The sequence below is a fragment of the Zea mays genome, chromosome 2, assembly GCF_902167145.1.
Source record: "Zea mays cultivar B73 chromosome 2, Zm-B73-REFERENCE-NAM-5.0, whole genome shotgun sequence".
Lineage (NCBI taxonomy): Eukaryota > Viridiplantae > Streptophyta > Magnoliopsida > Poales > Poaceae > Zea > Zea mays.
The window spans coordinates 53,033,639-53,045,455 of NC_050097.1; the positions used below are offsets into that span (position 1 = coordinate 53,033,639).

An 11,817-nucleotide genomic window follows, 5' to 3' on the forward strand; every position below is an offset into this window, starting at 1 on the left:
AGTAGGCAAGTGTTGTACTTGGCCGAACCACGGGATAAATCCTCGTGTCTCTTGTGCTTGTTCTCACTGTGTCTATTGTGTTTCATAAGAGCTCTTCTTCAGCCACCTGATTTCATTGTGCTAACTCTTAATCAAGTTTTGTGGCTATTAGTTTCAAGTTTTATAGGATCACCTATTCACCCTCCTTTAGGTGCTCTCACTAATACTCTTTTTTGGAAGGATCGATGGATTCAAGGACAGAGGGTGGCAGATATTGCGCCAAGACTTCTTCAAGTTGTTCCGAAAAGAAGAATCAATACAAGGACAGTGCAAGAAGCTATTACTGGAAGAGCATGGATGTCGGATATTCGAGGGGCCCTATCTGTGGGGGCAATTGTTGATTATCTTCACCTCTGGAACTTACTATTAATTGCAGAATTAAGGCCGAATGTTGAAGATAAGCACATTTTCAGGTTGGCTGCCAATGGAAAATATTCGGCGAAATTTGCCTACGAGGGTTTTTTCATTGGCTCGATTCCTTTTGAACCGTTCGAGAGGATATGGAAAACCTGGGCGCCTCCTAAATGTCGGTTTTTTATGTGGTTAGTTGCTCAAAAAAGGTGTTGGACAGCTGATCGTCTTGCAAAAAGAGGATTGGATCACCCTGATAGCTGCCCTCTTTGTGAACAAGAAAGTGAAACAATAGACCATCTTCTGGTCTCTTGTGTTTTCTCAAGGGACTGCTGGTTCCCTTCTGTTGAGACAATTTGGACTGCATACTCTGTCCCTCAACCAGAAAATGACATTTCCTGGACTGGTGGAGGACAATAAGTGAAATGGCAGCTGGACAAATGAAGATGGGGATTAACTCCCTTGTTTTGCTTGGTGCATGGACCTTATGGAAGCACCGTAATCAGTGTGTCTTCGAGGGCGGCAATCCGAGTGTTGCTGCTGTTCTGGAGCAGGTTGGAGAAGAGTGAAGGTTGTGGGAGATGGCAGGGGCTAAGGGGCTTATTTTCCTAGCAGCTAACCTTCCTCACGGCTAATTTCTGTTCAAGGTTTTGTTGTGTTTTTCTGTTTTTTGAGTTTAAACCTCAGTGTTATGGTTTGTAAGGGCTTTGGCCCGACTTTTTTCTTCTTCTTAAATATAATGATATGCAGCTCTCCTGCATATTCGAGAAAAAAAAAGATCGATATCCCTGACGACCTTGATCCTAAATGAAGAATTAGGATATCAGTTTATCGCCTCAAATAACAGCACTGAAGTAGCACTCTTTGTCAGAGGATTCCATTGACTCTAGTCACTAGGTACCTGCGGGAGTTGTTTTTTCCGTATTTCTATAGTCCATGATATAAGATAATAACTTCCAACTACTGACACATTGAATGTCCATTAGAATCTTATAATCTTTTGTAATCTACTACAATATCAAGCTAACAGTACAGTATCACATTAACAGTTTGAGGAATGGGGGAAAACATACGTCTATGCTATTTGGTGAGGATCGTCTTTCCTCAATTTACTTGTTTGCTGACAGATTTGATACAAATCTCCAAGTGTTGGCTGTCTGCTGTAGGTAATTACTTGAGAACAAATAGCAAGGCCCCCTTGCTAACAGCTGGAATTTCCATGATCTACAGGTTGGCTAGCTAATATTAACTCAGTAAAAATTTAAGAACTATTACGAGTTCCCACAGAAGGTACTATCTTTGCCAAAGGTAAAGATGACCAGTGTTGTAACTATGGCTTCTGAGGTGGTATGAGTGGTGAGGGGAAGGTCGAGGCTCGGGACCACAGCGTTTGGACGCCGTCGTCCTAGGGTTAGGACAGCGGGTGGCGGTAGACACAGGGGAAGGGGAAGCCAAGCAAGGTAAATACCTGCTTACTCTTTCATTGATCAAAGGGTATATTTATAGAGCTAAGATTGCAGCCGTCCTTATCTAATATCTTATCAAACCAATTCCTTATCCTTCTAAACAAACTCTGCTTATTCTCAGCCATCTAAACAAACTCTATCCCTAGATTATGACTGACGCTTATCCATCTAAACAACTAGCTGATTTTATTAGGGCTGCCAGTCATAACAACCAGACAATCAGGGCACGCACTTGGCTCGAAAATAGAACATTTTTTTGTTTTATTTGAACGACACCAAATTGCGTGCAGAAAAGGGTTCCAATGAAACTGCACCATAACTCCATTCATTTAAATGCCCCTCATTCTAAGCCACTTATGGATCACCTGATACCAATACATTCACAGATAAGCCACTTAAGGCCTTGTTCGTTTGTGTCGGATTGGTGGGTCGGAACGATTCCGAGCCGGATTGCTTCTATAATTTATATAAACTTTGATTAGCCGGAATAATTCCGGGTGCAATCCGATGTAAACGAACAGGGCCTAAGCGATTTGCTCGCTGCAGCCAGGCGTGCAAGGGTCGTTGCTCGCAAAGCCGCCTTCGTTGCTAGTGCTGCCGCCGAAGCTGCCAATGATGCTAGTGCGACGGCTTTGGAGATGATTGTTCAAGCTGAGAAGGCGAACGCCGAGGCTGCCAAGAAAGCTCCTAGACCTCTGCGTCGTGATGTACTGATGTATGATATGCATTTTTCTTCGATCCTAAAATTACTTTGTCATTTGAAATAGGTGTGATGCGTTCATCTTGATGCTAGTTCTTTATTGTTTTAGGTGGTGAACAAACTGTGTTTGTTAGCAATTTTATTTGGTTGAATTCTATTGTTTCTGTTGTTTTCAAATCAATGGCAGTTCGTCATCACTTTCACTGATTAAATACAACTCATTTACCAAGTGCAAATGCTAAAGAGGGAACAAGGGAGGGAACACTGGGAGTACCTCGGCCTTTAGTGGTGAATCCAACCAGGAGTTGTCCACATCTGCAATGGTGAGGGAGAAGTTCGAGTTGGCACACCTTGCGCTGGGGCTGTGAGGCAAGAGTCTGCCGCGAGCACACCCTCGAAGTCGCTGACGATCTCATCGAGGGGCATGATTGGCTTCGGGTCCGACGGCGGATCCATTGCCGTCGAGGAGCACGTGAGCTCGATCCGTTCTGGAAGAAGAACGGGAACGGGCCAGCTCAGTCAAAACGTGTGATGACAGGCCGTTCAGCGGTAGATAACTGTCCAACATGGATAAAAACATAAGGATAATAGAAATACAAAGAGCAGCCTATTATAATAACAGAATTCCATATGCTTCGTTGTGAGTACTTATACCCCGTTTCAACCTCTAGGATAAACTTTACCTTCTGTTTAGCCATATAAATTGAAGTAATAAAGTTTACTTTTTAGGGTGTTTGTACTACTCTAATAAAGTTTAGCATATTAGAATAAAAAGACACTCATACCTCTAATGCGGAGAGAGAATGAAGTTAGAGGGTATGAATGGAAAATAGTGTTCTCTAGTCCACGTTTAGCTCTTTTTAGCACCTCTTGAGCAGCTTATGAGATATATAATATGTGCTAAATTTTATCACATCATTATTGACTCTCATGTTTAGATCACTAAATGACTAAAAATAGTTAAAAAAATGCTAAAGTTTATCTCTTAAGATTAAACATGTCTTACTTTACGAAGCCGAGACATGCGAATGCCGGCGTTCCAAAAGCTCGACGTTGCCTTGACGGCTTGACGTCCCGCGACTCCCGCCCGCGGCCCGCCCGTGCCCGTCTGGCGTCTATTATCTGTGGAATGATGAATCGGATCCCGCCCCGTGATCCAACGGCCGGCATGGCCCGCCCGCAAACGGCTGGCATGCAGACTTCCAGAGGCGTCAATGCCGCACGGCATTACCCCTTTCCTCTTTATTCATTTTTTTTTCTTTTTTGGTATTTTCCGGACAGTGGAGTGGAGGGCGATAGATAGGGCAGCATGGCGGCAACCTTCTGCGCTGGACCCGCCGCATCCGCGGCAGTAAACCCTAGCTCCGCCGGCTGCCGACCCCAGAACCTAACTCGGGCTGCCGTGCTGTCTGCTTGCTGGCGGCCCAGCAGGCCGACTCCCGCTTTCGTCTCCCTCCGGCGCCCCAATGCCGAGCTGCGGCCGCTGCGCGTGGCCGCCGGCTCCGGCGTTGACCCGAAGGTGAGGTATTTCAGACTTACTTTTGCGGTTAGTGGTAAGTGGCAACATGGGTTGGGTGAAAGGCATCGAAGTGCGATTAGCTTGCGGAGAATTTCGCCCTTTGGGTCAACTTGCAAGCTTGATGAGCGGACAGTAGGGAAACGCTGTTCTTGGAGAAGTTTGAAGATTTCTTTGTGGTAGTTCAAGATTCTCGTATGTATCTGTGCTATTAGGTGTCTTTTTGTTCAATAGTTTGTTCCATGACTGCTGCCACTGAAGTTTTACAAAGAATGACTGATGCATACATGAACTTTGTGTGTTAAGGCGCCATTGCTAATTTTTGCAATAAATACCCATCTTTTGTGCGCTCTTAATATACCCTGGACTACAAGTCTACAACTGCAGTTAGTCTACACTAGTTGGGGCTTGCCAAATGTTAGAGTGGACGCACCAACCAATTCAACTCAAAATCTTAAGCTGTTGGGAGAAGTTAGGCAATCCACTTATACACTTCAACACCAAATACAGAAGAACTAAAATTAGACTATTTTGCTATTACTATGACTACTCACTTAGTCACTTGGGTGGTTGGAGGAGACGGGAAATGCCTTCTTTTTTTCTGAGCTAAATCGGATAGTTTGAAGAATAGTGTGAGAAAATAGGAGGCCACGTTTTATGGCGCAGTCGTAAAGTTGCATGTCGAGCTGCTATTGCAACTTGTGAGCAATGAGAAGTAATTGAAATATTTATTTATATATTAGCAATGCAATGGGAAGAGAAACAAACCATTGGAGAATGCCCATGTTCTCTGTTGGACCTTCTCATCCATTTCATTTTGACCACATGTGCTTCATCAAGTTTCACCAAAATGAGTTTTTTTGCTGCAGGTTGTCAACGGGGAAGATTTTCCTCCCATGAAGGACCTAATTCAGCTATACAGGACAGCTTTTCTAGAAGGAAATGAGGAGGTTCTTGGTGTAGTTGAGAAGGCAATCACTGCTGTGGAAAAAGAGAAGAGTACGATAGCTTCCCAATTTGAAAGTATTACAACCGAAATAACTTCTGGGAAGGAAAAGTTTATTCGCTTAAATGCCGACCTGGAGAATTTCCGGAAACAGACTGAAAAGGACCGTGCAAAGTTAACATCAAATATACGGGTGGAAGTTGTTCAGAGTCTGTTACCTCTAGTTGATAGTTTTGAGAAAACGAATCTAGAGAACACCCCAGAGACTGAGAAGGAGCAAAAGATCAGCGCAAGCTATCAAGGCATATACAAGCAGTTAGTTGAAACACTAAGATATTTGGGTGTGGGAGTTGTGGAAACAGTTGGCAAGCCATTTGATCCTTCGGTAAGTAATATTTACCCTCCCGCCGCCTGTTCCATTCTCATGGTCTGTCTCTCTCCCTAAAATGTTGTATGCAAACAACATATTGGATCCTTTTGAACGTGTAAAAAGAATTCTGTTCCAGTGTTAATGAGTTGTTTTTATGGCCTGGTTCATACTCAAGAGATTGATCTTAGCTTTCACACAGTTTCCTGCATCTATGTTGCAGTACATGTCTTTCGGTCTAAATAATATGGGTATTTGGGAGAAAAAAACTAATAACCTACTTTCAGTGCTTACAGCTAGATAGTATGGAGATATGCATGAGAATCAAATAGCGTTACATTTATGTTCATCATATATGCAGCACTATGGGTCTCATTCTTTTGTTTTTTTTATGCAGGTCCATGAGGCCATCTCACGAGAAGCATCCATGCAATTCAAGGCAGGGATTGTCATGCATGAAGTCCGCAGAGGGTTCCATTTGAAGGAGAGGCTGCTAAGGCCTGCTACTGTGAAGGTCTCTACTGGCTCTGGCAAACAAAGTGCAAGCTCATAGGCGGGGGACAAAGATGCTGCTTTGTGAATCTGATCAAACGACCAACAGGAACTGATAGACACACATTTTTCTGTTCATAACATGCCGAATGTGTTTGATCTCAAATGAGACGGGATCAGCTATGTATGGTGTTGACAGGGAGCACCAGCTTGAAGTTTTGCTGTTGCTTGTAATCTGCTAGAATTTTGTCCACCAGAAGAGAGAGAATGAAACATTGGACATTCATACCGGATTTATATTGAGTTCCTTGCTCACTTCATTGGACATCCATACCGGATTTATATTGACTTCCTTGCTCACTTAGGATCTCTTAAAGACAGCTCTAGATTCATCAAAAATAGCCTTTTTTAATTAAAAGTTAGTCAAACGGTCTATATTTATGAAATCTAGATTCTTCAAATTAGTGAAATCAAAGGTTAGATTTGTCATTTTGGTAGAGCTTTTTAAGGGTGTTTTATCAACTCAACTTTGGTAGAGTAAGTGAAAATCGTCTACCACTGCTACTGGTTACATAAAACCAAACGGTTTGTTTTTTTTCCTTCTTCGTTCCTATACGCGTCTTCCTATCATTTTCTCCTCCGTCGGCGCCTCTCTTTGTTTTTTTTTCCTTTCTTCTTCGTTCCTGTACGCGTCTTCCTACCATTTTCTCCTCCGGCGCCTCTCTTTGTGGCCACGTTTCTAGGTCACGCTCGTGCCTGCGTCTCCTCAGCCGGCTGCTCGCCCACACCTCCTCGGTCGTGCCGCGTTTTCATTTTTTTTTCTCTCTCTCTAATTGTGTTGTACCTGTCAAAAAAGGACGAGAGACACTGATATGTAGAACCTCCTCTAAGGGCTAGTTTAGAAACTCATACCCCTTGGATTGGGGAGTGTTTTTCATGAATTACATCTGACTTCTTGCCATTGAGACCTTTTTCACACATTCACCTCTTGATTTAAAAAGGAAGTTTGTTAGAAAGAACTACACCTATTCGAAGGGATTTGCATTGATTCCTATAATCCTATCCAAACAGGTTTACAAGACACAAATCACACAGCTTACAGCACAACAAGAACATAGATATAACAAATAAACACTTTTAATTTGGAATATAGAGCTGTTTATTACAAATGAAGAATTGTTTCGGATGAATGCTCTATCGTGCTTAGGTCAATTCCCTTGAATTACATGACAGCTATACGACTACTTTTTACACCACTGTCGGGCAAGGCAGGGAGTCTGAATACATATGTCTGAACACATATGTATGGCCTGGAACATACAAGTGCATGAGGTGCTGCTGTCGCACGAGTACACGGGATTCTATTTGTTAGGCACGATCTACTGCTTTATTTCTGCCTATGCAAGTATAACTGGTATTTATCAGTCGAACTCCAGAACAGTTTCAGCAACACGAGTTGGTGCCTCAGAAGAACTTTTCATAGTCTTGAGGTTGCTGGTCCCAAACCTCCATAAAACCTGAAACCATAAAAGAAAAACATTTAACAAATAATGCACAAGGACCAAGGATCTTAGGACATGATGCATCCCCCCTTTTCTCTTTAAGAAAATTAAGGGATTAAATCGCATATCTTATGTGTCCGTTTAAAATTTTCTACACATTCAGAGTAAAAAGAGGAAACGAAAGAATGCAAGCAAGGCCACACAGTTACCAAGAAACGACAATATAATAAAACCAAATAATTGTAGAAAGGCAATGTGAAGAAGCAGAAAAGTTACCTATGTCACTAAGAGAACTGTATATTGGATCATCCATCACAGTAATGCCCTGCAGGAACAATAACCGAAAAATGATGTAAGTACTCCATTACAGATTACAGAAATGAGGTAATATATGATTCTGAAATCTTTACCATATACTTGATGGCTAAAAATAGCAGGAAATCTCACCTCTGAACCGTTTAGGTCCATCCCATCTTGAAGTTCTGCTTGTATTGATTGGTAGCATGACATATCAGCACCAAGGTAATCTGAAATTGCAAGACTATACCCATCTTGGATACCATGTAGAGCATCGGTGTTCACCGGAGGCGGGTTCATCATGCTCTCCATGCTAGAATATACCATCTCACCTCTGATTGACAGCAGATTGTATTAGTATACAGAAATGAATCAGAATAAACATATGTGGCCAGATACCACGGGGAGTAAAAAGCATGTTCAGTATACATAATAAAAACAGTTAACTAATGCATAGACTAACATGGCCAGAGATGGCTGCTCGATATAACCAGTGCACCATGCAGAAAGAACTGTGGCATAGACCAATAATAATTTGATTCAAAGACACCAATCCAACCTCAACACTGCTATGACATAGTTTCCATAATCAAAATACAAGCTAGACAGAAATCTGTAACAAGTCTGATCAATGTTCTTAAGGATAAAATTTGATTGCCACTACAGCCCAAATCCCCTAATCAATTCATGTTTCAGTAGCTATGAACGGGTGTCATGTTTTTCTTGAATGAAAATAAATGTGAAAAATGCATAGCTGCCAACCTTGTTTGCCAACAGCACATTTTTTAGAAATAACTTGTAGCTATCACTCATAATTTTCTATAAAAAGATGGTCACCTAAAGCTAAAGGTAACCAGTCCAAATCAAATTTCTTAGTCATAGGGCTCTGATTCCCCGTACTTTATCAACCCATAATATTGGAAATGAAAACAAAATATTATGTATTCTTTCACCAGGATGAAACAGCAGAGAAGAATAGCTCACTTTGATTTTGACGTGTCACAAGCACCGGCTTCAATTGGTATGTCATCTTCGATATCAATAACTTGAACTGACTTATTTCCCAACAGAAAGGGGGCACATGTGTCAGTATTATTCGGGTTGTTACCAAGAGCTGTTTCAAACTCAACTTGTTGATTATCTTGTAGGTCTACTGGACATCCAGCAGTAGAGCTTTGGCCTAAACGAGGGTCACCTCGCATGTCAACAACCTCTGGACTACCAACCAGGTTGAGATCACGTATTTTAAATGAGCTAGACTGGCCAATCTTTTCCTCTTCCACTGTAACAGCATCTTCTGCTTTGATGTTAGGTAATAACTCCGAATCAACTGTTTTCCCTTTATCGGGTGGATCGATCAACAATTCATCTTGTGGCGGTGTATCTAAATTGTAGATTTGTATTCCTTTCTCAACTTGCAAATTGAAGTTATTCTGAGAAGCAAATGTAGGAGACAGTTCATTTGTCTCATTATTATCCTCAACTTCATAATGTTGAGGGATGTTCTTCTGTTCTTCCATTTCTTCAGTTTCACCTTGTGTTTCCTTTTCATGGGATGCCACTGATTCTGCCACTTGATTGCAGATAGCGCTTTGGTTATTCTGAGAAGAAGCAAATGTAGGACACAGTTCGTTTGTCTCCTTATTATCCTCAACTTCATAATGTTGAGGGATGTTCTTCTGTTCTTCCTTTTCTTCAGTTTCACCTCGAGTTTCCTTTTCATGGAATGCCACTGATTCTGCCACTTGATTGCAGATAGCGCTTTGTTCAGCATGTTCTTGGTCTTGGCCAACCAGCTCAACTTTACTGCCTTCCTCGATGCTAGTTATGGAATTAGTGTTAGCTTCTCCATCCATTGCCATATTGGATATTTCTTCAGAAGTAACCAAATTGAGCTGTTCAGACACAGTAATTTCTCTTTGACCTGGTCCAACATTCCTGTTTGCAAGCACTGTTCGTGGTCTTGTTGGAACTCTTGCAAAACTACAATAGTTTAGCAAATTTCTAGCGTCATTAGGCAAATTGCTCTCCATAACAGAGACCTCTTCCGACATTGTGTCATCTTCAGACTTCTCATGCAAAGTACTGTCATCTTCAACCTTGTCATTCAGAACACCGCTATGTTCAAGCCTCCCATCTGAGACCTTTTCACCTGAGGATACTGGCAAATGTTTTGTCCCTGCCTCTTCAACACCAGCAGAAGAATCATTGTTGCTATTATCCTCACCATTCAATGCTTGCTCAGCTACGTCTGAATTAGACACCACACTGTTCTCCTGCATTTTGTTTGCCTCATTTTCATCCTCCACCTCTTGCAAAGCACTAGCTTTCTGCTGGATATTGCTGTTAGAACTAGCCTTTGACCCAGTATCCTCCAGCTCCGACTCCCCCATCGCCTCCACCTTCGATGATGGCCCCTCCCAAGCTACCCCCGACATGCTACTACCAACCTCGTCAATCCCACCACCGCTTTGGCGCTCCCTTTTGAACCCAGGAGGAGCCCCATCATCATCCTCATCATCATAACTCCGGATATCAGAATACCGCCTGTTCCTCCCCCTATCCTTTGTCCAATCTGAATACTTATTGTCAGCCCCAAATTTCCTTTTCCCCCTTCCATTATAGTTACTACCGTTGCTGCTACTGTAGTCGCCACCACGGTTCCGCCGTGAGCGGGCGTTACGAATACCACGCTCATCATCGATCTGCCGCCGGCTATTCCTGGCGATATGGTATGCTGGGGCTTCCTGTGTCACCGAAAGCGGCGGTGGAGGTGGAGGCGGTAGCTGGCCCCACCCACCAGCGACGACTGTGCTGCCGCGCTGCTGCAAGGAGCCAGGAGGGAGCACGCCCTTCGCCACCAGGTACTCGGCAGCGAGGCGGCCGGCTTCCATGAGCACCTCATGCTTGTTCTGCGGCAGCAGAGGCAGCGCGGCCGCCGGGAGGGGAGGAGGTGGCGGCGGGTAGAACTGTTTCTGTCCGCGGCTGTAGGCGCCGCCGCCGCGTGCGAACGGCGGCATGCGGCTGCGGCTACCGGCATGCTGATAATGCATCCGCGGGGGCTCGTACTCGGATCGCGGCAGCGGCAAGCTCACGCCCTTCTGCCGCGCCCAATCCATTCCCGCGGTGGTGGAATCAGATGCGGCGAGAGCAAATAAAGCAAACAAAATCGGAGATGAGGAATGGATAAAAATAAACAGAGGGCGTGCGAATCGAACCCCAGGCAGGCAGGACGAGGTCTCAGGTGTTGACTGCGGCGCCGGCGACGAGGGCGCCGGTTGTGACCATCGGAGCCGCGTCAAACGGAGTCGGGTTGGTGTGCCTGAATTATATAAGCTTTGTTTTTATTTGACAGAAAATAAAAGGAAGTTTGTTTGAGAGTGATATGTATGAACAGTTCGATATTTTCTCCATCTATTTAATAATGTAAACCTCGTTTCAAGTTAAGGAATCTAAATTTAACTAAGTTCGTAGAAGATATTACTATGTACGTTCCAATCTTTGGTTAAATTTATTATAAAAACACATTACATAATTAATCTAGTATCCATCTGTTTTAAAATATAGTTTTTAGTCTTTTTCGGTCTATATTTATTTTTACGATAATAAATATAGACATATATACCAACTACATTTGTAGAATAATTAATAAATATATTTTTAATCTAAAATAAATTATATTTTATAACGAAGTGAGTAATGTTTATTATATATCATAGATATTAATATTTTTATATCTATTTGGTTAAAAAAATTATTTTTATACATGTTTGGTTAAAATTAAGAAACTTTAGGATACCATATTTACATTTTTTAGGACGTAGGATGGAGGTAGGAGTAAAGAAGTTATCGCTTCGTTTGGGAGAGCTCTGGTGTCACGCACCTTCATCGTGAATGTCACCGCATATGAGGAAGAGAGCAGGAGAGGTCCGAGGAAGAAGAGCGGAAGAAATGGACGAATATTGTTCTGTTATTCGACAACTCTATTACCAGCATCTCATCGAGTATTTGTATAACAATATATTTGACACGGCCCACGGCCCATTAGTCAAGTCATCCTTCGGCTCCCGTCACCCATGTATTAGGCCTGCGCACGCGACGGCCCATCCTTCCAACAGCAGCTTCATTCGTTCCTGCGCTT

The 11,817-nt window shown here is 42.9% G+C and overlaps 2 protein-coding genes across 5 annotated transcripts; one reads left to right on the forward strand and one right to left on the reverse strand.

Moving 5' to 3' along the window:
- The first annotated feature begins 3,767 nt into the window (after positions 1-3,767).
- Positions 3,768-6,225, forward strand: LOC103648642 (protein GrpE). Its single transcript, XM_035965273.1, has 3 exons — positions 3,768-4,075; positions 4,942-5,403; positions 5,783-6,225. Exons 1-3 carry the CDS (start codon positions 3,866-3,868, stop codon positions 5,936-5,938), a joined length of 828 nt encoding a protein of 275 aa, XP_035821166.1. The 5' UTR covers positions 3,768-3,865; the 3' UTR covers positions 5,939-6,225.
- A 767-nt stretch (positions 6,226-6,992) lies between these two features.
- Positions 6,993-11,112, reverse strand: LOC103646446 (uncharacterized). Of its 4 annotated transcripts, XM_035965275.1 has the most exons (6): positions 10,895-10,987; positions 9,382-10,777; positions 8,661-9,210; positions 7,827-8,010; positions 7,656-7,704; positions 6,995-7,394 (listed from the first exon to the last, which is right to left on the reverse strand). In XM_035965275.1, the coding sequence occupies exons 2-6, from the start codon at positions 10,727-10,729 to the stop codon at positions 7,342-7,344; spliced, it is 2,184 nt and encodes a 727-aa protein (XP_035821168.1). In that variant the 5' UTR covers positions 10,730-10,777; positions 10,895-10,987; the 3' UTR covers positions 6,995-7,341. The 4 variants fall into 4 exon arrangements, with proteins under 4 accessions (XP_008669402.1, XP_035821168.1, XP_035821167.1 ...); XM_035965274.1 differs by having other exon boundaries at positions 9,382-11,112; XM_008671181.3 differs by having other exon boundaries at positions 8,661-10,777; positions 10,895-11,083.
- Positions 11,113-11,817: the final 705 nt, after the last annotated feature.